General features: G+C 39.1%; 1 protein-coding gene and 1 long non-coding RNA gene across 2 annotated transcripts; both read left to right on the forward strand.

Annotated features, from left to right (window-relative positions):
- Nucleotides 1-944: 944 nt before the first annotated feature.
- Nucleotides 945-19,221, forward strand: LOC134757021 (uncharacterized). The gene is made up of 3 exons (XR_010130624.1): nt 945-1,219; nt 15,679-15,961; nt 18,557-19,221. It is a non-coding gene; the product is annotated as an uncharacterized lncRNA (long non-coding RNA).
- LOC101144419 (ATP synthase F(0) complex subunit C1, mitochondrial-like) lies at nt 10,469-10,846 on the forward strand. The gene has a single exon (XM_055360371.1). It carries the CDS (start codon nt 10,469-10,471, stop codon nt 10,844-10,846), a length of 378 nt encoding a protein of 125 aa, XP_055216346.1.
- Nucleotides 19,222-26,823: the final 7,602 nt, after the last annotated feature.

The raw sequence follows: 26,823 nt of genomic DNA on the forward strand, positions 1-26,823 counted from the left end.
AAGTGTGTGGGGCTAATGAGGAATTAACATTAGGCATGTTGAATTCGTGGGGATGTTTGGATGATGAGAGACAAAAGTTGGAACTTTGCATTTAGGGCTGTAGAAGGAAATGAGGGTTAAAGACACAGACTTTCAAGTGAACTGCATAAAAGGGAGCCTTTCCACCACAGCTGCAAGTTTCCTGAGAAAGGATGTAAATAGATAGAAGACAGCTTAGGACAGAGCTTTAGAGAAATTCTACCAGGGACGGGTGGAAAAGGCCTCAAAGGAGAATGCAAGGGAGTAATTCAGGACCTTGTAAATCAGGACTAGTTTCCAAAGAAGTGCAGTCAGCAGAGTGAAATCATGCAGAGACTCAGCAGCAGCAGAAATGTGAGGAGCCCCAGGAATCTGGCCATGGAGAAGTCACTCATTTTGTTGTTCAGGAAGAGGTGGCCAGGCCTGCACAGTGGGCTGAGCACTGTTTTAGATAATGGACTAGAGATTCCATCAAATCAACAGCGAATTATGTCCCTGACTTTAGGGAATGCACATTCAAATGATAGTAGCAGAAAATTAACAAGGAATTACAATTCAACTTGGTAAGTGCAATAGCAAAGAGAAAGCAGGGTGTCCTTGCCTCCAATACTGTGGGTGGATTTGGGGGCCTCTCAGTCATCTCTCTACTAATAAAGGCTCGGCAACCAGACTGCCTGAATCTCAGTTATGGCTCAGCCACTTAGCTGTGGGATCTGCGGCAAGTTATGTCCCTGCTGTCTGCTTCAAATTCCTCATTGGTAGTAAAAAATGATAATGATGATAATAACTATATATACATTATACGTTTGTGGTAAGAATTAAATATGTTAAAATATCAGGGCCACCTATGATTAACAGCCACTGAACATCTATGACACTTATAGAAGACTTATGAAATAGGCATTATGATCACATGTGTTTCTACAGGTGAGGAAACGGACGCACACAGAGGTGAAGCAGCTTCCCCAAAGGCGCATGGCTAAGAGTGGTTATTTGTCTCCTTGTCACGCTGTTTTGAGGGAAGGATTCCTACACTAGGATTATGAAGAGGGTCAGACAGATGACCCTGGATCCCAGAAAAGTGGGGCAGAAAGCAGTTTAGTTGTCACATATGCTCACAGCCTAGGGAAGAAGACAGTGGACAGCCCACAGGGCCACGCGATGGTTCAAGAACAGAGTGAACAGCCAGGGCTTGTGGGAGGTGGGTTTGTAGTAACAAGAAGGGGACTTGGCCCCCGTTTTTGCTGTGTTCATGGGGCTGTATGACTAATTTTGTAGGCTGTCAGGGAACCAAAATCTACTACCCAAAGATAAGCAGGAACTGTGCCTGGTCCCCTGGTGAATTAGTGTTTTTGGCTAGGGGACCTTACCTGTCAGAGCAGAGTGGGGAGGGAAACTTGTGGTCATTTGAAGCCTGATTTTATCAGATGTCAAAGCCTCACTTAATATTGAGCCCCAATTTCAGGGCTTACACCTCAGTGACCTAGTGGTGATTAGGACCCACGTATTCTGGGTCCAGGTCCAAGTGCATCTACACTATCCTGTATTTTCTAAAATTCAGACAAAATGTTTTCTTTTGAACATGTCTTACATTCTCCATCTCGACAATGTTTGTTCAAGCCTATCTCTTTGCCTGGAATTCCCTCTTGATTCTCAACTTGGTTTTTGAGATCCTGTCTGCCAAGGACCATCTCAAATGCCAGTTACTTTGCAAAGCTGCTTCAGTCAGATGTGGCCTCTTCTGCATTTCCAGCACATTGTATGGGGAAAGAGCGTGCCAGAAAATCATGGCTCAGTCTCTGACTTTGCTATTTGTTTGTTACACACTCTTGGGGAAATGAGCTTGATTACCCTTAGTTTTCCCATTTTTCCAGCAGGAATAATAATTTCTCTTTGAGAACTCTTGAAAACACATGTGTAGTGCTCAGTATTTAGAAGTCACACAATAAATATGAATTTCTTTCTCTTAAATGATTTTGTATCTCTACTGACCCCGGTGTTATTATGCTTCATACTATAATTACTTGTTTGTTTTATTCACTCCCACTAGGCCATAAACTTGAGAGATGGTATTTTACACTTTTGTCTTTCACATCTTTGTCCTGGTTATTTGCTGCTCACCATCACTTCCAAAGTGAAAGGGTGGGCTGGGTGCGGTGGTTCATGCCTATAATCCCAGCACTTTGGGAGGCTGAGGTGGGCAGATCACTTGAGGTCAGGAGTTCAAGACCAGCGTGGCCAACATGGTAAAATCTCCTCTCTACTAAAAAATACAAAAAATTAGCTGGGCTTGGTTGTGGGCGCCTGTAATCCCAACTACTCGGGAGGCTGAGGCAGGATAATTGCTTGAACCTGGGAGGCAGAGGTTGTAGTGAGCTGAGATTGCACCACTGCACTCCAGCCTGGGTGACAGAGTGAAACTCCATCTCAAAACAAACAAAACAAACAACAACAACAACAACCAAAAAAAACCACAAGGTGAAAGGGTGACCTTGGTTCTCATCCATTGTGGAAGGACTTCTCAGCATGTGCTGCTCTACAAAGCAGTGAGGCTGGCTAGGACAAGCACTTTGCTGTTCTCTTAGGAACGCAGTTGCTTTAACTGCACATAATGTCTTTTATTCCTAAAATACACATGCCTGGGAGACATAGCACAAGGATATGAATCCATGTTATATTACATAAATCTATATTATGGTGAAACTGACATATCCAATCCCAAACGAAGTTTAACCGGGGTAGTTTTCAGAACCTGAAGAGGGGCAGGCATGACATGGAAGAAGAAAAGCAGGTGTCAAAAGATGAGTCTTGGGCTTTTATGGTAATATTTGTTTCTTTATCAATTTTAACACATAGATTTGGGAATGGTAAGAAAATGCAGCTCAAACATATTATTTGTGCTATTTACCCATGAACAATGTAAAATGTATGATAAAGAAATATGAAACTGTCATGGGAAAGAGAGGTTTGAATTTTCTAAAGATTTAAAAGATTTGTGTCACATTGTTTATTCTTCATTAATTGTTAGAGGAATAGATGTATTAATTCATGAAGAGAATGAAAGACAGAATGTCAGGGCTTATTGTATTTTTCTTATGCAGTCTCTGATAAAGTATATGACTTGGCATGAATGAGATATCTCACTTCTCTTTCTTTTAGCTTTTGATGAACAAAATGAAAGAGATAGTAATAGGCTGTCTCTAAATGGTAGCATTGGCCATCAAAAACGGACCAAAGGGCATGCTAAAGAGGGCACTGGGTTTTGGGGTCACTAAATGCTTGTCTCCAAATAAGTACAAAGTGGGAAAGAAATATTTCCTTGTGATTCTAAGGTTTTAGAGGGGAGTGATAATCATTGGCTAGCTGCATTCATTGGCTCAGCATTATGCAATGCTAATGGTTTTGAAGCCTGACTAAGAAATCTCAGCTGTCAGAAAAACTGCACAATTGAAAGTAATTATGGAAGTTTGAAGGAATCCAAACCATTTCCATAATCCATTGGTTCTTGTCCAACTAGGGTGTCCTCCTTTTTTTTTTGACTGTGTGAAATATTATGTAATTTGCTCTAAAAGTCTTGGATATAATTTGCCCAAATTTCTTCCCAACTCTTTCATAAGTTATCAGTTAAAAGTTCCCTTTCAACAAATGGATTACGCTGCAGAAATTACTGAAGCCACCTGAAATCCTTTTTGAAACAAAGCAGAGTAAATAATTGTCCCACTGCATAAATAGATAAATGACACAGCCTGCTGACATAATTTGCTACCTTTTGAATTATTATCATTTCAAAGCTTATCAATCTTTTTTTCACTGTTCCATTCTATTTTGCTAATGACAGGGAAGGAGCTAAGAACATTTGAATTAATTATGCAAATAAATTCGTATTAATCTTTCTAGAAACTGGGGTGCTGATTTTAGTATCAGTAAAGCTATTTCCATGGCTGTTTGTGGAGATAATAGATGACAGAAAAATAGAATATTATAATAGACTGAGAAAAATATCTTTGAATTACAACAAATACAATTTAATTTAGGCTTAACCCAGGACATTTCCCTCTGGTAGATGAAGGCTGTAGTTTTTTAGACCTTATTTATAGTTCGATTATGAATAGACACAGGAAAGAGGAACTTGGGGTGGGGTGCAGCATATTAATGTATTTTCATACATTTCCTTTTTTGCAAAAGTGAAATATGTAATATTTAGAGTTATAAGCAAAATTTTGGGGAGGCTTATCAAGAGTCTTCAGAATCATTCTTCTAGAGCCATTTCTGAGATGAGGATCAGCAGACGTCTCGTCTGACTGATGTAATCAGGAGAAGCGGATGCAGGCCTGACGAGTAATGATCTGCATTTCTATGCTGGGCTAGGGGATGGGGCAGGATTCTTTTGCAGGCAGAAATAACTGGACAACCATTCTCGTTTCTGAGGACTGAGGAGGGTAAAGTAGAAGCCTGCAAATTATATGCTTGGAAATTCTCTTGGCCAAAAATCTTCTAGCAATAAAACCTTTGTAATAAGCCTCTTCTCCAAGTTTAGTATTCTTTTGTTATTAAAACTGCTTGGAAAGATATAGTTAGTTTAACGTTCTGAGGAAAACTAATCATTCGTTACCAACTTCAAATAGAAAACGGAAAGAATATTAGTAAAAGAGAATGAAGACTATGAACTGGACATTTCAATGAGTGTTCAGTATAAACATAGTTATACTTTTGAAAGGGAAAGTGTGGAAAAGTGATTAGTCATAATTACAAAGCCTACATTTTTCCGGCATACCAAAGAGTCAAAGGTGTACATGTTAATCTAAAATCTGACTGGTGTTTGAGGACCAGAGTGAATAGGGGCTGAATCTCTATCCATCTTTGTGTTCCCAGGGTCTAGCACAAGGGACAAAGAGTAGGGGTTCCATGAATGATAGCTAGGCAGCATAAATAATTTTAAATTACAGGAAACCCCCAAGCCTGATTCTAGCCAATAATGCCAACCGCACTTCCTACTAAATCTTTTATTCATGCACTCAACCCCTTTTTCAATTGAGTAGTTTGAATTTCATCTCTTTTTGACACTATATTTATGAAGCCTTTGAATCAATTATTTTGTTCTTAACATGCTTTTTGGTACCAAGATATTATACATGACAGTGAAAAAGGGGTAGAAAATCAATGTCAAGCGAATGGCTTTGTGAGTGATTGACTACATGCTGAATCCAATGGATGCAATGCCTTACCCCCCAAGGCTACAAAATTGGAGGACAGCATGAAGCTGCCCCAGAAGATAGGTTGATCCACATCTGACACAGAGACTGCCGAGAAGTACACCTGTCCTGTGTCATTCATAGGCCCAAGGTGAGTCCTGTGAGGTCATTACTAACAATGACACCCAGAAAGACTCTCTCATGCTGTCAATCAGGGTTGGCTGTACATCAGTTGATGGGTGCGCAAGTGTCTTACTTGGGTGAAGCAGACAGGATCCATGTGGTTTAGGCTCTGTATTTCAAAGGAAAGCATGGCGGCCTGCCAACTGAAGTGTACATTGAGCAGTTTGTTGAAAATCAAATAAACAACACTACTTAAACAATAACAACAACAACAACCAACCTCTTGAATTTTTTAGTTTGTTATAAAGGTATCATCTCTATCTTCTGCCCCTATTGTATGGTTTTGAGAAGAGAGATGAGAAGGTATAAATTCTATCAGGTGGGAATTCCTGTTTTGCTCATTGCTGTGTTTTCCGTGGCCAGCAGAGTGCCAGACATACAGTAGATACTTAAGCAGTATGTGTTGAGTGAACACTGGATAGGGTGAGAGAAATATGGAAGTAAGGCTGAGTATACGGCTGGGTAGTCAACACTTGGATATTTTTTTTTCTGTCTTTTCTTACATTTATTTTGTCCAATCTTTTAAACCTATTTTTCATATACCGTATATGTATAAGGTCCTATATAAGGCACTTTGAAGTTCTTGGAGAGTTTCCTCATACATTTGTATTAATTTACTTATTTATCCACTTAACAAATATTTGTTGTTCATTTAACAAGGTATGTATCACTATTGAATGTTTTTCTAAAAATAGTACCATTTTAACTGTTATCCTCTAATGAAATTATAGTTTGGAAGCAAAGACCAAGCAGTAAAAAATAGTGAGAAGGATCTAAACTGATCAAAAAGATGTAATAACATGGACCATTAACCCCACAAAGTAGTGTATCCCACTGAGCAATATCAAATTGTAGAAAGAACAGTCTAATAAAATATCACCCTAGGCACTGTCAAAGAAGAATAGTTGATACCAAATTGGCTAAAGGAAGATTTAGTCATAAGATCTTTTGAGAATAAAAAGTTTGAACAGATGATATAAAAATACAACTTTTGACTGATTTCATTGCAGTAGCTAATATAAATAGTTATTATGCTATGTGACCTAGAGCCCAGTAAAATAGAATTTTTTAGTCTTGAAGCTTCAGATTACCTTTATGCCTTAACAGGCTTAAAAGCTTAAAACATTTGACTTAACCAATATCAAATACTTCTTAATGAATATAAATGATTCAGGGAGAAAACATGAATCCTAATAGATTCCCATTTGAAATTGGGAGGTATATTAAAGTCATTATGTCCAAATTTCCTATCTTCTGGAAAGGAAATTGAGGTCAAGAGAGGGCAAGTGACTGATTCAGCATTGCACATGTAGGGTACATGACTTCTACTACAGTTTTCTCTGCACTATACAGCCATACTTCCATTGCACATTAATACACTAGCTTTCTAGTCCAACACAATCTTGCTTGACTTTGGACGGTCTAACTTATTAAATTTATCATGTTATTCCCATATCGACTCTCAAGACCAAAGCTTTCCCCACATCAACAGGAATCTACTTGAACCCTATTGCCAGATAGGGATTGTTTGAGTACAGTGAAATATGACTAACTGGAAACTTATCTGAATTTAAATGTGATTGGCTCAAAGAGTGGCTTATACCCTTTTTGTACTTTATTGGTGACATGTCAGTAAGAGGAAATCCAACTTTATTAACCAAATGCTCCTCATCCTTGGACTGCCCCAAAGTCATATTTCTTCTAATTTATTCAATTTGGGGAACCGTGTTATAGATAAGGAGACTGAGGCCCAAGGAATGTCTTGGAGGAAGTGTGTGGCAGAGCTGCTATTGAAATTCCAGGCTATATCCTCCACCTAGGATGGGTAATTTTATGTGTCAACTTGGCTAGGCCATAAAGCCCAGTTTCGTTTGGTCAAATATAAATCCTAACATTGCTGTGGATGTATGTTTTAGATGTGATTAAGATTGAAATCAGTAGACTTAAAGCAGATGACCCTGTGTGATTTGGGTAGGCCTAATCCAATCAGTCAATGGATTTAAGAGAAAAGACTAAGGTTTCTTGAAAAAGAAAAAAATTCTCTTCAAGTGATGAACATAGAAGTTCTGCCTGAGTCTCCAGCATGCATCTCTGCAAAATTTGGACTCAAGGTTGCAACATTTTAACTCTTCCCTGAATTTCCAGCCTTGGGGGCTGATGCAGATTTTGGACTTGTCACTTCTACAACTGAGCCAATTCCCTAAAGCTTCTTTCTCTCTATCTTCTATGGATTCTGTTTCTCTGGAGTACCTTGACCAATAGTCTTTGCATGCTCTTTCTGTGTACCTTTTGTGTCCTAAAGCTAGACTTTGAAGTGAGAAAAAAAAATCTGCTATGGAGACCATGAGCCCTTGCAGGAGGATGAGCTGTGACTCCATTTGAAAGAGAGATACCCAGAGAGGCCAGGCCTTACCCAGAGATCAAGGTGGCAGCATTGGAGCCGGGTTTTGACAGGCACAGCTGCAAATGCTCACAGGACCAACAGCATTGGAAAAGAAATCACCAGAGCCCTCCACGAAGCCCCTGATGGGATAGATCGGACTTAAGAACAACAGTATCAACAAAGAGAATTTTCAGGAAAAGAAGCTCTGCCTTGCTTGTTTAATTAAAAAAGAAGATATATGGGAAGACATTTTGCAGAATGCCTTTTTAGAAGGGCAAAAAAAAAAAAAGAAAATTCCTCATACCTAAAGTAAAACATCAACACTCTTGAACAGAAAAGAATTTAGATTCTGAACTAAATGGTTTAATGAGGGACAGATAATAAGTGTGAATTGAAACTAATTGGTGTTTCAGATCACTGAGCTGGTTGAAAAACCATTTGTGATGAGGTCTGTATAAGTTAACAGTCGCTTTTAAATGCCTAATTAAACATCGTTCTGTCCCTAGTGAGAATAAAAAAATGTATTGTTGCTCATTGCTGTATCCTTAACCAAATGATTAAAGTGGGTAATCCGAACAGATTTATTTTTTGTGTGTGGTAAAAGCTCTTTTTTCCCCAGAGTAGGCTGATGTAGGTAGCCTTTGGACAATGACAGATTGTGTCACATACAGACAAGAATGCCACCTCGCAGTGAGCATGCATAATGGGATAATGTGAGAAAAAGGCCACGAGATTCTTGTTGAACAAAAGGAAAAATAAAGAGACAAGGTGAGAGGTGGCTGGGTCATGGCTGATTTTTTTTCCTCTCCTGGGAGTAATAATTAAAAGGGTATCAATAAGAGGATTTTAAAAATTATGCTATTTGGGTGCTAAGGATTAAGGGCACAAGTGTTTGCAATGAATTATATTCAAGAGAGATCAAGGTTTAATACTTGTAATTTCATTTTACTATGGGCTGAAGCCCTCTGGAATTCAATGAAAAGGGTATTAAGAGGATAGTCGGACAGATGGGGGACTGGAGAGGGCTCAGAAGGGCTTGCTCTGGGGCCATCACCCGTGGAATCATTTTCTGGGTTTAGGGACGGAAGACCTGGTGTGGAAATGGAGTGATTTCTGAAGGAAAGTGTCCAGGAGGAGCAGCCTACAAGGTAGAGGGAGTCTGAGGGCATCAACTTTCCTTCCATCTCCTCACTTCCCACCTCCTTCTCTTCTTCCCACTACAGTTTCATGCCTTGGGGTAAAGCAGGCCGTTTCTCTATGGTCTAGTTTTACACCCATAGCTGCACAACAGTGAAAGGAAAAAAGTATTTTCTGTAATTAACTTCCCTAAATGTTTTCAAGGTAGTTTATTTGACTCTGCGTGAGCATAAGGTCAGAGGAATATTTTTCTTCTGTAATTCCAGAAAACAAAACAAACAAGAACCTAACACCAAAGGTGTTAAGAAAAAAAAAGAGAATCATTTAGATTTTTCAAAAATATATTCCAACAAAAACTCTAATGTTATCTGTGCAACTCATTATTTTGTGTGGAAACGTCCTCTGATGACGCAGGTGCTAATGAGTGACTTCTCCGAGAGGAGGACATGAAGAAAGGTGGGGACAAGGAGCCAGGACCCTACTGGAGAGATCAGGGTGAAGGAAGAGGTACTCACAGGGTTACTCTGTGTAGGCTTCACCTTCCTCTTTCTCCCACTCTCACCTTTGCTGAGAACCAAAGTCTTGGTGGCGAGTTCAGACATTCAAGAGAGTAAGCTCTATCTATTACGTACTGAGCCTATATATTTATTTAGATTTGCATATTTGTGTGTATATTCATTACTACTTTTTTTTTTTTCCTTAAAGACAGAGTCTCACTCCTTTTTCTTAGAGTCTCACTCTGTCACCCAGGCTAGAGTGCAGTGGTGCAATCATGGCTCACTGTAGCCTCGAACTTCTGGACTCAAGTGACCCTCCTGCCTCAGTCTCCTGAGTAGCTGGGACTACAGACACATGCAACCACATTGGGCCAATTAAAAAAATTTTTTTTTTTTTTAAGGATGGGTTCTCATTATATTGCCTAGGCTGGTCTCAAATTCCTGGCCTCAGGAAACCCTCCCTCCTCAGCCTCCCAAAGAGCTAGTATTACAGGTGTGAGCCACCTTGCCTGGCCCATCCATTACTTCTTAATGGCATTTCCTTCCTCTGTTCCTCTAAGCAGTCATTTGCTTCTAACAGCACTCATGGTTTCTTGTATACGATTTGCACTGATGTCTATTGAGTCAACCAATCAATAGCAGTCCTGGGTTCTGAGACAGTCATTTTTTCAGTTGGCCTCAGACCACGCCAGTTTGTTTTCCTTTCTGAAGTGGATTGCGACATGGGTGCTTTGGCTGTTCTACCTTCTTGACCACTGCTGGGTCCGCTGCTTTAAGCCAATAGGCCCACTTGTTTGGACATCTAGGTGTGACTTTTCTTTGAGAAAGAGTAAATTTTTTCTCAAATTCTAATTTAAGCCCCTATGGCTTAATTAGACACCCACCCTGCCAACCCCCCAACAACTGTTGGAACAAAGAGTCTCACAACCAATGTTTCAACTGTATTGTTCTGAAGCTTTATTTCCATCTTCCTCCATGCAGCAAAAGTCCCAATAAAGTAAACAGAAGAAAAGAGCTGGAGCACTGAGACCAAGGGCTAAAGCTGGGAGACTGAAACAATGCAGACCACCGGGGCATTACTCATTTCTCCAGCCTGGAACCTCTGTTGTACCTGGGGTCTAATCAGGACTGTATCTGCCTCCTTCTTGAATAGCCCAGAGAATTCACCTAAACAGCCTTCCTACAGCAGCTCCCCACTGCGGGTGGCCAGACGGGAGTTCCAGACCAGTATTGTCTCCCGGGACATTGACTTAGCAGCCAAGTTGATTGGTGCTGGGGCAGCCACAGTTGGTGTGGCTGGTTCAGGGGCTGGCGTTGGAAAAGTGTTTGGCAGCTTGATCATTGGCTATGCCAGGAACCTGTCTCTTAAGCAGCAGCTCTTCTCCTATGCCACTCTAGGCTTTGCCCTATCTGAGGCCATGGGGCTCTTCTGTTGAATGGTCACCTTCCTCATCCTCTTTGTCATGTGAGGCTCTGTGGGGGTCACCTGCCTGTGCATGCTGCTGTGACTCCATGCCATTCCTGGTTCTGCAGTGTGCTAAGCTTTACCATTAAACACAACGTTTCTCTAAAAAAAGAAAAAAGAAAATAAAAGAAAGAAAAGAGCTAGTGGAGTGGAAGCTCTTCCACCCCCACCTCCCATGCCCAGGAGAAGGGCCTGCGGGCCTCAATCACACTGGTCACTCCGGCACGAGTGAGGAAGAAGAGCCCTGTAAGGGCTGTATGGGAGAACGCACCCCTTCCTCAACAAGGACGGCTTCCGCCTTTCAGTGTTGCTTCCCAGAGCCTGAAAGCACACTTGGACTACAATCTCATTTTTTCCTGGACTCAGGCTCTCAGCCCTGATGAAGCCTCACTGCCACTCTCCTGGAGTGAAAACAGTCTAGAGATGTGACCTACCCAAACAGCTTTAACATACTCCTCTACCATACAGAAAAGAACAAGGGCTCAGCGACAAAACTATTAGGAAGCCACGAATCACACACAGGGTTAGTTCAGTCATATGGGATTCAATACTGGAGGACAATTTTGATTTTATTTCTTTCACATTTTACGTACTCAGTAGTAGAGGCTGTGAAGGGTCTGAAGACCTTCTGTTCTGCCAGGGAAATGGACGGCTTGATGACCAGGCCCTGGGGCAGTCAGCTGAGAATGACTCCTGCCATCAGGGCCCACCTCTTGACTTTTCCTAGGAACTGACATTTGTTCTCTCACTTCTAACTTCCCTTTATTTCCCAGTGTTACACATGCTTTGATGATTGAGCCTCCTTTATGATCTGCGCCCTGTGGAGTTCTCTCCAGACTAGATGAAGAGTTGAACAGGCTTAATAAATCATTAACATAATACAAAATATTTGAAACAATAATGCCACAATTTGACTACTAGATTATATCTACACAGCTAGACAGAAATTTAAATACTAAGGGAGTTAAGTGAACACTTTTACAACTAATTTGATTTATTCATATATTTTTAAAAACAGTAGATGATAAAGCAGATATGGAAAAAATCCAAATTACAAAAAGATTAAAATTATTTCTTGCATATTTTATTTTTAAATATGTTTTTCATATACTATAATAACTAGAGTTAATGATTTTCATTATAAATTGCTAAACATGTTTAATTTCTAAATGCGAAGTCAGAAACCTCTAAACAAAAGATTTGTCATTTAAAACGATCAATTATTGTTTTAGACATATTTACTTAAGAAGGAGAAACCTAAAATATACAGCAACTGTGCTTAGAATTGATGAAGCTGAGATTTGATGAAAATGAAGTTCATATGAGGAACATTTAAAAAAATTAAAAAAACAAGACAAATCAAGTCAGTCATTCACCCTTTTATATAATACTACAGTACTTGTGCTGATTAAAAATGGAGCTAATTGTAGGGTAGAAGTTCCTTCAAATTAGAAAATAATTTCTATGAATTTCTAGTTGTTCCATGGCAAATAATTTAGAATACTAGGGTTTCAATATCAGTAAATCAACATAAGGACTGGAGTAGGCATCATGAGGGTATTTACAAATTATTCCTGTTTCTTGAGGGTTAAATTCTTATGGAATTCATACATGAACACTTTACAAATGTGAAAGTGTGGGCTACTTTATCTCAGGTTATGCTCAAGGAAACAGTTATGCAAGCTCTGTGCAAAGTACTAGACGTGGAATAAGTGGAGACTAATATTATTAAAAACTTTAAATAGGCCTTTCCATCAATGAATCCAATGGATGAAGCTCAAATATTTTCCCTTCGGAAGCTTCCTTTGCCCATTCTATACCTTGCTGTGCTTCCGCCCTTCCTCCTCACAGCTACAAACCAGAACATTCTTCCCCAAGGATAACGTAGATCTCTGTGCAGTGAAGGCTTTCTTCTCCATGTCCGTCGGTAGAATTTTATCATTTTTATAGTTTTCTTTATTGTTCACTAAGTGAATTCTTAGTTACCTCATGATTAGAATTATTCAGGTGAATGCAATTTTCCTTCCCTTATATTTTCTAGTTGCTTTATTCCTGGAGAAATTTTTGTCTATTTGTGTTGTCCTGATATGTCTATGTTTGCTTTTCCTTTATGGCTGAAATGATCTTTTTGATGAAAAAGTGAGTTTAAACTAGCTTACAAGCTAGTTTAAACTTTTAGTTTTCTAGGTGAGTGTATATTTTTATCTTCAGAGTTATATCTTCTCCACAGCTTCAAAGCAAAGGCCTTATACGTCCAAGTTAAGGAGCTTACTCCAAAGAAAAAAGGCACATATTGCTTGATTTCTGTTTTCTCTCTTCCTTCCATGTCATCAGCAGCTCAAATCCTGCCCATGTGATATGTGAACAAACATCAACTTTTCTGTTTTCTGTTCTTTCTTTCTCCAGCCTCATCTGCCAAGCTAGAGTATATCTTTCAGGCATTCCTAGCTGCACTGTTCTGTGCTCATCTTCCAGGGAAGTTACAAGTTAGTTCCTAATCACCTTTATTTGATCTAAGTGACATCATATCTGATAGTCGTGTAAGTTTGAATCCCAACAGGTTTCTGCGTCAACGGAGATTAACAGTGGCAGTCAGAGAGCGGCCCCAATGATGGCCACAGCAAAACTCCTGGAACATGCGTGTTACCCACTGTGCACAGCAAGAGGGCCTTTGCAGATAAAATTAAGGGTACTGTATTAGGGCTCCCTAAAGGGACAGAACTAATAGGAAAGATGAATATATAAAGGGGAGTTCATTAGGAAAATTGACTCACACGATCACGAGGTGAAGTCCTACAATCTGTAAGCTGAGAAGCCCAGAAGCCAGTCCGAGTCCTAAACCCTCAAAAGTAGGGAAGCCGACAGTGCAGCCTACGGTCTGTGGCTGAAGGCCTGAGAGCCCCTGGCAAACCACTGGTGTAAGTCCAAGGGTCCAAAAGATGAAGAGCTTGGAGTCTGATGCTCAAGGGCAGGAAGCATCCAGCACAGGAGAAAGATGGAGGCCAGAAGGCCTAGCCAGTCTAGTCCTTCCACGTTCTTCTACCTGCTTTATTCTACCCGCACTGACAGCTGATTAGATGGTGCCCACCCAGATTGAGAGTGGATCTGCCTCTCCCAGTCCACTGATCAGATGTTAATCTCCTTTGGCGACACCCTCACAGACACACCCAGGAACAATACTTTGTATCCTTCAATCCAATCAAGTTGATACCAGATATTAACCATTACAGGTATGATCCTTGAAATTGGAAAACCATTATAGATTATCAGGGTGAGCCCATCTAGATTCATGAGTGTGTCCAAGGGCGTGATCTTTCCCTCTGTGGTCACAGAGAGACATGACGATGGGAGCAGGGCCGGGGAGAGATTTGTTGTTGCTGGCTTTGAAGGTGGAGGAAGGGGATCATGAACCAAGGAATGCAGAGTGTTTCTAGAAGGTGGAAAAGGTGGGGAAATGGCTTGTTTGCCTGAGCCTCTAGAAAGAAACATGGTCCTGCTGACACTGGGTGTTAACTCAGGGAGGCCTGTGTCAAACTTCTGACCTCCAGGAGTGTCATATAATAAATGTGTGTTGTTTGAAGTCCCTGAATTTGTGGTAATTTGTGATGGCAGCAGTAGAAAACTGATACATGGAGGTATTGGTCTGCTTAAGCTGCCATCACAGAAGACCACAGACTGGGTGGCTTAAACAACAGAAATTTATTTTCTCACAGTTCTGGAGGCTGGAAGTCCAAGATCTAGGTGCCAGCATGGTCTGGATCCGGTGAGGGCGCTCTTCACGGTGGGCAGATGGCCGTCTTCTCACTGTGTCCCCGTGTGAGAAGTGGGTAGAAGAGACATGCTGCCTCTCTTAGGAGGTAATTACGGTCAAATGAAGTCATAAGGGCGAGGCCACAATGACCTCTTAAAGGTCCTATCTCCAAATACAGTTCCAACAGGAGGCAGGGCTTCAACATATGAATTTTGAGGAAGAAGCACAGTTCAGTCCATAGCAATTGATGTAAAATGTTTAAAAATTTGCTTTTTCTTCCTTTCAGTGCTGTGTGTATGTATGTATCTGTGTTTCACAGGGTGGGAGACGTGCACAGGAATAATTAGTACTTGTGATGATATTGCTCTTTAAAATATTTTTAAATATTTTAACATATTATTTAAAATGTAAAAATATTATAGTTTAGCTACAGCCACCTTGTATATTGTATTCTTTAAAAATGCAATGAGTGGATGTTAAATACTCTCACCAAAAAAGAGCTGTGTGACATAATGTATATGTTAATTAACTAGATTTAACTATTCCACAATGTATATATACTTCAAAATATCATGTTGTACATGATAAGTACATAAAATTGTATCTGTCAGTCTTGTAAAAATTAATAAACAGATTCAAAAAATTATATTTTGCATTTTAAACTTTTATAGAAAAATAATTTTATTTACAAAAATTTATAAACATTGTGCAGAGAGTTTTCTGTGCTCCTCACCCAGCTTCCTCTATGTTCACACCTTATATAACCATAGTACAAGTAGCAAACTGAGGAAGTGAATGAGGATATGAGGCTATTGGCTAAATTACAGGCCACATTAGAATTTTGCCAAGTATTCTAACTGTCTGTTTTCTGTTCCAGGATCCATTTCAGGATCCCATATCAAGTTTAATCGCCCTGTCTCATTAATTGCCTCCAAACTGTAGCCATTCCTCACTTTTCTTGCCCTTCATGTCCCTGACAATTTTGAGGAGTACGAGTTGGTTATTGCGTTGAATGTCTTCGACCTGGGTTTAATGTTCCTTTTATTTTCCAGGAAGGAATCTCCCAGTGTTTGTGCCATGTTTTGATCTGACTGAAAGCCATAAACATAGCCGAAGCCTGGGCCATCCACAGAAGACCCAATGTTCTCTTTTTCCAAGTGGGCATTTTGTATCTCTGAAGAGTTCTAGACTGAGCTACATCAGTAGACCTCTGCATTTAAAGGGAGCAATTCTCATCCGAGGATCCCGATTCTTCTACTGTAGTGCAATTTCACTACTCTCTCCAAATGTCTCCAAGCAAATTCAAAGCAGCTGAAAATAACTGCATGCCTGAGAGTGAGAGAAATTTCTTAAGTGATCGACCGAATCTGGGTCTGATTAGTGGGTGGATGCCTCATTGGAGAGGCTGATTTGAGAGTCAGGGTACAAATAATAATGGCTAATAATGGCAAACAATTAGTAATTGCTAGGTGCCAGGAGTTGTGCTAAATGCTTTACATGAGTAGATAGGATATTGCAGATCTCAACAGTTAAGAAATTTGCTTGTGATCATGTAGTTTGGAGAGTATCAGAGTCTGAAATGAAGACAACTTGAGGGTGAATAAACAGGAAGAAAAAGGACTCTACAAGACAGTTTATCTGGTAAGGGTATGATGGAAGATGGCATCAGGCGGAGGTAAATGGGATGAGGGACTGGAAGAAAACCACTGAATCAAAGACTCTTGGAGTTGAAAGTTTCCTTAGCAACTATCTAGATTCATTAACTTCTTCACAGTTGAGAGATTTCTGCATTATTTTTCTTCCATAAATAACCAACCTCTGCTTAATTTTTCACCAGACCACCCCATCTACTCCTGGGCTACCATTACCATTCAAGTCTTTTCCCTTCTTTTGGACTAAAAACTACTTTTAAAAATTGTCATCCATTAGTCACAGTCAACCTCTCTGGAGTTAACAAGATAAATATAAGTGTCTCTTTCATTTGACAATCCTTCAAGTATTTCAACATAACTATAATGTTCTCCTTAAGTCTTTTCATTTCTATTTGCAAGTTCTTCAGCCATTTTTCTTACAATATAATTAACAGTCCTTTTGCCAAGCAGGGTCTCTATTATTTAGCAAAAGGCAGGCAAATACTGGAAGACTATTCACATTTGAATTTGACATAAAAAAAAAATGAAAGCCATTTTACAATTAAGGCAACTTAAATGTCAGGACAAGAAAACTGTAGGACCACCATTAAGTAGTCAGTTGAGTGTGGGAACATAATCCACAGGAGAATCTAGTGTATATAATGAAAGTCTGGAAAAATTCAGTATAATATCATTTCAATAACTATTCCTTTTAAGATTCCCCTTAGAAGAACACATAACTTAGATGTCCTGAGGACAGAATCTGGAGCACATCTGAGCATTTATAAACTGGATTCTGCCTGGCACTTAAAATGTTTTCCTATTTAGGAGATTTAATTGTCAAATGAGGCTTTTATCTTTTGATCCTATCAACTGATATCCTGCAGAAAACGCTGGATGATGGATTTCTTTGGAACACACGATCATTCTGTAATTTTACCTTTCTTTCCTTTTCCTCTGTTTCTTTACTTGTAACTGAACCCTGAAATAGAACTTAATCTGTCAGCTGCACTCTACATTTGTTCTTTTTGCACAGAAAACACTATTATTGCAGATATTCAAACTATACAAACTACACATTTTTCTTAAAATTCAACATAGTTAAAATAAAAAGGTTTTGCAAATGTATTTAAAACTCTTCAGTGCTTACTATGCTATTTTTACATAGTATCTCTTAGTAGGAAAAACAGAAACATGGCGAGGTAATGTCTCTTTTTTTTTTGCCTAATGCTAATTAAATCTGTAAACTTAACTGTTAAATACTATCAAGATTTTGAATCAGCTGAAAATCAAACTGAGTCATGCATAATTTTTTCTGAATCTTGATATTTTTTGCAGTTATTCTGCAGAGTGTCTTGAAATGCTAGAAGCTGTAATAATTTGTGGCTATTCTATTTCTCAAGGACATTAGATAGAAATTAAAAAAAAATACTTCTGTTCATAAGACAGTGAGTTATACCCATCTTTAGGGAGGTAAAGTGGACGTTTTGAAATGCTTTTGAGATTTCAGGAGCCATTGTAAAAAGAATAGAAGCAGTTAGATTCTTAACTCTCCCTAAATGTGTTATTATTTAACAAAAACAGGAATTGATTGAATAGTTTTGAGTCTAATTACCAACAGTTTACTCCATTTGTGTTTTAAAATGGGAAATGCATCTTGATTCATTAATGGAAATTGCTTCATTTTGTCCTCCATGAAACATGGAGATGTTAAAGTTTTATCATAATACAGTTGAAATTACTTAGTAAGATGAAATTACTAATTTTCACACAAACACAACGCTTACTATTTCATTACTATTACTAGTAATTTTCATCTTTCATCTTAGTAATTATATGGTTTGCACTATATAATTCTTTCTTTCTGAAAGAATACTCATCAGAAGTTATATTAATACTTTGAAAGGTTTATGAAAAATAAAAAATGAAAGATGCCCAGCATTTTTTTTTCTGGTGTATTTTTAGCAAGATCAGATATCATAGCATTTAAATGAAGAACTTTGCTCTACGTAATTAGTCATTGATCAAAGAAACGACAAATTTTGGAATGAAAATAGCAAATTCAGTTAAAATATCCTGCAAAAATACTTCTAAACTTGTTTTTAAAAGATAGTTGTTAAGGCATAGGACTATTACTCTTGGATACTATTTTTTCTAGGTGTATCATATAAGTATTAATAATTCAATCTGAAACAAATCAGTAAGCTTTCTAGTGTTGAAATTTTCTCTTTTGCTTTCCTACTGTGTCACCATCGTACTGTTTTGTTTTACACAGTGAGAGCATAATTTTCTTCTACAGGGACCACGAAGCTTCAGGCCAGCCCTGTCCCGAAGTCTTGTGTGCTTCATGTCGAGTGGTCTGCAGTGGACTGTGTCTGCTTGAAGCGATGCTCCGGAGGGCTTATTGTTGTGTGGGGGAAAGCATGAGATCACTGAAAAATGAGAGAAATCGAGCATACGAAATGTGAAGCATATCTGTTGACACCATGCGCTCCCTTTGCTTGCACTGGATGATGCATGGTTTCCGTGCGCAGTGCCTGAGGTGTGGGGCAGGCGAGGCCCATGCAGCCCGGCTCCTTTCCAGAAGGTTGCTGTTCATTACAGCTCGAGTGTGCTGGGTTCTGCAAATATTATCTATTTTAAATTAACGCTCCGTAAAAGGAATTTAAAGTTTTCTGAAAAGAAACCAATGAATGAAGCTAATAGTAATAATGCAAACACAAGCAAGCTGCCAAGTAAGCCATTTTTCTATTACGGAGCTCTTCATCAGTCATATTATTAAAGAAAAAACAACAATACTAGTAATAATGATCACCTATTCAAGACCAAGAGGTTGATCCTCCAAAATTCAAACAAGGAAAAATCTCTCCCAATCTCTCCTTTCCTCCACCCCTTTTCTTTGCTTCTCATCCCATATATAATATTATATAATGCATACATAATAAAAGACATTCACTATTATTAGCAATGATTCCTTATCTGTATATTGTGCCTTAAGATATATTAGCAAATGGTGTGCATATTTAGAGGACTTATTTTTAAAAATAATATATATGTTGGGGTAAAGGGTCAACCCTTTATTCATTGACAAGTGAGGTTATCAAAGAAGTCTGGACTCATTTTTGCTCTTCCAAGTCTAAATATAAATTTTGGTTTATAAAGGATTTCATATGTTTTCCAACAGCACGTTGTAAAAATTCAACTCTCTGCCTTACTAGTTATTGAAGTCATCTTACAGATGGCCACAATAAGTCCCTTCTTATTTATTTTTGCCAATATAATTTGTAGGGTAGATGTATGTAGTTTGCTTGATTCTGACCGGAAATCTGTTCTGTTTCCTGCTTGACTGAAATTTGGGGCAATGGAGGCAGCAGAAATATGCAAATATAAACCTGAGTTACACAATGGGCTTTGGTTCAGTGGATGAATATTATTTAATTTTCCAATGTCATTGTAAGAAATTGAGAGATGAACTTGAACTTTTAAAACTTTGTGGACAAAATATCATCAATATTAAGGGAACAAGTTTCTTAAACTTTAGAAGGAAATCAATTCTAATGTGTAGTTAACCAGATTGTTCGTTGTTGGGTTTATCATTAACTTGGTCTTTACCTCATTAACTTCCCTGTGTCTTATTATTTATTATGCTGCGTTTATTTTCTCTGTAATCAAGTGTAACTGTAGCACTGGGGAGAGCATTAGATTTTCCATAGATTTGGGTGTTTCATGTGCAGCAGACCACGTGCTATTTTTGCCTGAGCAGCTCCTGTTCACCTTTGTTCTGGAAACAGAACTCTCCTTTAATTTTGGAAACTTCCCCTCCTATTACTGATAGGGCTGTCAATCGCATGTCCCCCAAGCCTCCATCAATGTGATGGCCAGGGACTTTTGTGGGCCACAGACTCAAACCTGAACTTCTGCCGAAGATATCAAGAAGGAGAAGCCCTCTATTTACTGAAGTCTCTGACTGTAATAACTGAGTGAATTGACATCTTCCACAGCCACCGTAGCACCACAAAAGGAAGGCTTGTCCAGGAATTAAACCAACACAAGGAAAGCCCAGACAAAGAGGGAAGGATGGGCTCATGATGTTTGAACCTCTGATCTGTCTATGCCTTGAGCCAGCCACACTGCAGGATGCTGTTGCTCCAGCAATTAAATGTTCTATTTTTGTTTAGGCTACTTTGTGTCAGTGTGTGTCACTTATTACTAAAATGTTCCTGAGTTAGACAACACTGTGGAGGGAAAATCATATGAACTTAATGATTTGACCTAAAAAATGGCAATTTCTTAGGATTCAAACCAATATAATAAAAAATGCAGGTGGTCAGATGACTCAAGACCCATTGCTTTGTGTTCTTGGCCTCTTTGAGCTTCAGTTTCCTCATATTGAAAGGAGAGAGATAACTGTCTACCCACGCATTGGTTCACACACAGAAACGGGAAATGCAGGATCAGGTAAAGCATAGAAAAACCTTTGTAGACTATCTGGCTCTATAAAATGTTACCTACTGTTACACATTGGAAGATCTGATTCCTTGAGATATATTACAGTGTATAGAGCGAGCTTACTGGTCATGCTTAGGAAAAATTTTGGAATTGGTAGCACATGTGAGGCTGTGAAGACGTCAAAATTTGACTGCAGGTGTTATAAAGTCCTGTGTTTTGGCAGCTAATCATCTCCCCATTTAGAATTCACAGGACTCATCTGGCATCCGGTGGAGTTGGTAGGAGCTGATTAATGCCTGGCTTCTAGTGGAGATGATGAGAACTGGTCAATGTAAGTTACGTTAGGATGGCATTGTGGACGTCGGAAACCCAAAAGAGGACAGAAACCCAAGCCTAAACAAAAATAGGACATTTAATTGCTGGAGCAACAGCATCCTGCAGTGTGGCTGGCTCAAGGCATAGACAGATCAGAGGTTCAAACATCATGAGCCCATCCTTCCCTCTTTGTCTGGGCTTTCCTTGTGTTGGTTTAATTCCTGGACAAGCCTTCCTTTTGTGGTGCTACGGTGGCTGTGGAAGATATCAATTCACTCAGTTATTACAGTCAGAGACTTCAGTAAATAGAGGGCTTCTCCTTCTTGATATCTTCGGCAGAAGTTCAGGTTTGAGTCTGTGGCCCACACAAGTTCCTGGCCATCACATTGATGGAGGTTTGGGGGAGATGTGATTGACAGCCCTATCAGTACTTAGTCTATGTTGATTTTAGCCAGTACAGTTCATCCCAAAACAATCTTCTAAAATCGGTACTCTAAGTTTATCACATGGATTAACAATTACTAAGTGGTTCTATGAAAATACCAACTGAGTTACACAGGCAAGATCCCAACCCGAGATTGTCCAAGTATAAAACGGAGGCTCAGTTCCTCATTTTGTTACTGTTGCTTTGAAAAGTAAAGACCATCTAGCCCTTCTGCTGCTGCAAATGAACTAAGAGATGAGGTAGGGTGCTTTGTGGCCTGTGACTGGTTGTAGTACATCCAGTCATAAGGGGAAATTCAATTTCAGGTTGGAAATCCTTATAAATCTATAGTAGTGTGTAAAGGAGTGTGGTACTTCTGAAAGTATAATCGCCATCTTTTTAAAAGGCCATTTTGACACAATGTATATGTGTGCATATGTACAAACTTGCTCACTAAAATGGACATACAGTAAATCTGGGCTTTGTAACTAGGACTACACCATACATAACTCAATAATTAGTATGTGAGGTACTCTGAAAAATAAAAATGGTAAAATATGTGGAAGACACTGCTTTAAAGAGATGTAATGGGTCCCATTTCGGAGAAAGAAAAACAGACAATAAATCTGTTGAATAAATACAGACTAAAATCTGGATAGAATTATCTCTAATGAGTTAATGGGTTAATTCAAAATAATATTTTAGACTTCCAGCCATGGGCTCAACAGATTCACTAAGTCTGTCCTCAGCATCAGTTTTCTGAATCTGTTCTATATTTATTTTAGTGGAAATTAGTGGAGAATTAAGACAGAACTAAATTACTTTTCCATGATGTGTATACTGCACTCATTCCATAAAAAGAGTTTCCTCAAAGTTTAATTTATCAATTGGAGTGTAAGATTAAAATAAAGATACTCTCTGGACATATACAAATATACACATATGTACACAGACATACATTTATCTCTCATGAAGCTCTCCATGGTACTATAGGCATAGAAGAAATTATGTCACCAAGGACAGAATTTATTTTATAAAATGATTTCTGAGATAAGTAGTTGCTGAAGAATATCCCACTGACATTCTATGATATTTCAGACTCAGACTTAACAGACTTGGAATCTGCTTTTTATTGTATAAATCAATTTTAACAGTATTTGTAAATAGTAGTAAGATGCCAAGATGTGAACATTAAAGACTTTTGAAAATATTCAGAAGTATATACAATATAATGTTTCAGATAAACATTAGTAGCCTTATGCTCAGCTTTGAAAAGAAAAAAATTCTTTACCCAAAGAAGAAATATTTTTACATTTTTATAAGTTATCTGTTATTCATATTGCAACTCTATCCTAAGCACTGGTTTTTCTTAATATTAATTAGATAACCAGAGTGGTAAAATAGATTTGCAATTTATAGAGCAAAGATTTGTATTTAGAATAAATAAAGAACTCTTAAAAATGAATAAGAAAAATTTAAATACCCAACAGGAGAAAATGGCAAATAGTATAAAAGAAGGAACCAAAAGCCAAGAACTGTTCAACCATACTATTCTTTAGAGAGATGCAAAATAAAATAACAGCTTCACATTTATTCTTTTGGCAGATGAGGAGGTAGGCAAACAGGAATATATATACATCCCTGGTAAAATTGCAAAGTAGTACCACCTCTTTAAAGAGAAACTAAATAATATTGAATAAAGTTGAAGTTACCTATACCTTTGATTCAGTAACTTCACTTCTAGGTGTCTGTATTAATACATTTTTACACTGCTGATAAAGACATACCCAGGACTGGGAAATTTCCAAAATAAAGAGGTTTAATTGGACTCACAGTTCCACGTGGCTGGGGAGGCCTCACAATCATGGCAGAAGGCAAGAAGGAGCAAGTCACATCTTAGGTGGATGGCAGCAGGCAAAGAGAACTTGTGCAGGGAAACTCCCCCTTATAATACTGTCAGATCTCATGAGGCTTATTCACTATCACAAGAACAGCACAGGAAAGACCCGCCCCCATAATCCAATCACCTCCCACCAGGTCCCTCCCACCACACGTGGGAATTATGGGAGCTACAAGATGAGATTTGGGTGGGGACACAGAGCCAAACCATATTGGTGTCTGTTCTAGAGAAACTTTTACACAAATGCACAGGAAGATTATGCAAAATGATGATCATTGCAGCATCATATATAGTAGTAAAAAGTAGAAGCAACTTAAACATAACTTTTTAGTGTAATGGCCAAAAAAACCCCGATTTAATCCCATAATACAATAAATAGTATGTAGCATATGTAGAACTAGATCAGCATGGATCAAACTAAAAAATGTAATTAAGTGTAAAAGGCAAGCTACAAAGCAACTAAACAGCATAAAACAGTAGTGTAAATTTGTAACACAGAAGCAATAGCGTATAGACTTCATACGCATCAGTTTTCTGAATCTGTTCTATATTTATTTTAGTGGAAATTAGTGAAGAATTAAGACAGAACTGAATTACCTTTCCGTGATGTGTATACTGCACTCATTCCACAAAAAGAGTTTCTTATGCAGGTGAAATACCAAAACAAGTCTGAGAATGTTACACACCACTTTCAGATTATAAGATGCCTCTGGGGAGAGAGAAATAAATAATAGAAAGGAAGGTCATTGCTTTAGTTTATAATGTTTAGTTTAATCTCTTAAAAATAAAAGATCTGAAGCAAATACTGCAAAATGATAATATTTGTTTAACCTCTACAGTTGGGTGTTACATTTTGGTGTTACATTACCTTTTCTATAGGTTTGAAATATATTATAATAATACAATACAAAATGTAATGAAATGGGGCTGGGCACAGTGGCTCACGCCTGTAATCCCAGCACTTTGGGAGGCTGAGGCAGGCGGATCATCTGAGGTCAGGAGTTCAAGACAAGCCTGGCCAACATGGTGAAACCCCGTCTCTACTAAAAACACAAAAATTAGCTGGGCATGGTGGTGCACACCTGTAATCCCAGCTACTTGGGAAGCTGACGCAGGAGAATTGCTTGAACCCAGGAGGTGGAGCTTGCAGTGAGCCGAGATCACACCACTGCACTCCAGCCTGGGTGACAGAGGGAGACTCTGTCCCAAAAAAAACAAAAACAAAAACAAACAAACAAAATGTAATGAATTGGATATTACTTCAAGTTGAATGTGTTAAAATATATTGTTTCACCTCTTTTCTTTAGCTTCCCCAGCCTATCCTTCCAAGGTAAGTCCTGAGCAAACCTTGTTTTGATTTGATTATAGAGGTGAAAGCTTTATTGCAATTAAGTAAGTGCATCACAGAGTGTTCCAGACATTGAGACTCACTTAGGAAGCTCCTGATCTGTCTGTAAAGGTCAATGCAATGGGAGTTATAAAGAATAAGCTAGGTGCTATCCATGTTGGCAGATCTTAGGAAGAAGACATCTGTCCGAGGACTCAGGAACTACTTTTGGAGGTAACAGAGAGAGAAGTGTGTGAGGTCATGGGAGGTGGAGGTGCTTAACCTCATGATTCTGCATGATTTATGTGGTCAGGGAAGTTGAGGTATGCACAGCCCCCTTCAGCACTGGCTGGTCAGGCAATGAGCCTCTTCATGTGTAGGGTCTGGTACAAACAAACAGCAAACAGCACTTTACCGGCATGAGGTCCAGCGAAGATAAAGGCAGACGGACTGGGAGCATGGCTTTATGACCAGGAACTGCTCTGGGGAAGCCATTTCCCAGCTAGAAAGGTGAGAGGTGATTGTGACAAGTAAGAGAGCTGATGGTGTGAGGTGTAGTTTTGAGGAAACTCTGTCCGCTGCACTGTACCTCGCCATCACCTCTTCATCTGTCAGCGAGTACAGCAATGGGCTGGGATGTTGTGGTTCTAGCAGTTCTACAGGTAAAGGCTCAACGGGGAATTTGTATTCGGCTCTGGGCTCTGATGAAGATGAGGCAGGATGGTTGGGCTGATAGCCTGAGCAACCCCACTGACTAGCTGTGTGGAGGAAATACCTCTAAATTGACGTGCCCGATTCCATAAGTGTATGGGATTTTTAGACACTGATTTTCTGTTTGTTCTGATTTCACAAAGTCAGAAGCTGGTACCTCATAACAAAAAGGGAGATGGAAGCCAATAGGTTCTGTTGACAAATTACATTTGATTGACATCCAAAAATTGCCTGAATTTTAGTCTCATGTGTTTATGAAACAATGAAGGGAACTAAATTTGGAAAATGTCACCCTCCCACCCCCAACCCCAACATTTTGTATATCTTTTCTTTCCAGCTTTTTTTTTTAAATGGCAAAACCTTTCATTTGCTATATATCTAGCTATGTATTTAGTTGTTTGCAGAGCTGAGTAAAGTATTCATGATATCATTTCTTTCTAAAGTGAAGCGTAGCATTCTTTTTAAGCTGCATATCAAAAGGTAAACAAGTAGAGAAACTGCTCCTTTGAAGATTCTGCATGAGTCTGTTGCTAGTTAAATTTTCCTTGCAGAAATCAAACAGGGTTTCCTGTTGCATGTTTACCAAGCCCCCTTTTGTCCATAAAGTATAAAATGCAGGGCTGCAATTTTCCCATTTGTTAATTTTTCCCATTGAGCCCATTCCTTCCTTTTAAAATATCTTCTTTTTTTCTAGTCTACCTCATTTAGCAGTGAATATGGAGGATTACAAACATTCTTGTTAGATATAAAACATTCCAGGAAATTTAATTTCTTTAGTCATGGATTTTAGCTGTAATGATACTGCACATTTGTATAACATCCCTGAGATGAGAAATGTGAACCCCTTGTTCATTATCTGGAGACAAGCATTATTATTATCATAATTTTGCATCCTGTGTAACTGAGTCACAGGAAATGAACCAGAAATAAATCGTACCTGGAGTGTAATTTGCAAAAGAACGTAGGAAAAAAGTAGGATGATTGCATCGTGCCTTGGACACTTGCACCCTGGAGTACAATGCAGCTGGTTTACCATTTAGAGAAGACAGGCTCTCGATGGCTTGGATCTGGATGGGAGGAGGTGGGAGGCAGTGAAGGCATGTTGAGGGTTGCCGCTGATGTTGGACAACACTACAAGTCATTCCCTTATGCTTTTATGATAGGCCTATATCCTCAGTGTAGCCTGTCCATGCAGCCCCAAGCCTGGAGCCTTGCTGGGTGCTGAGCCCAGGCACCGCTGCTTCTTGGGGGTTGCCTCCGAAGTCCATGTGAACCAGTGTGGTCTTGAACCTAGGTTGAATTGCTCATGGCCCTTTGGACCTGGCAAGTCTCTGAACCATACCTCTGGTTCTATCATCATGCTCAGAATCCTTAGTGGTCCAAGCCTGCACCCCCAGGAATTTTCTGTCATCAAAATGCTTCCAGGGCTGGGTGCAGTGG

This window comes from Gorilla gorilla, chromosome 14 (genome assembly GCF_029281585.2).
Source record: "Gorilla gorilla gorilla isolate KB3781 chromosome 14, NHGRI_mGorGor1-v2.1_pri, whole genome shotgun sequence".
Lineage (NCBI taxonomy): Eukaryota > Metazoa > Chordata > Mammalia > Primates > Hominidae > Gorilla > Gorilla gorilla.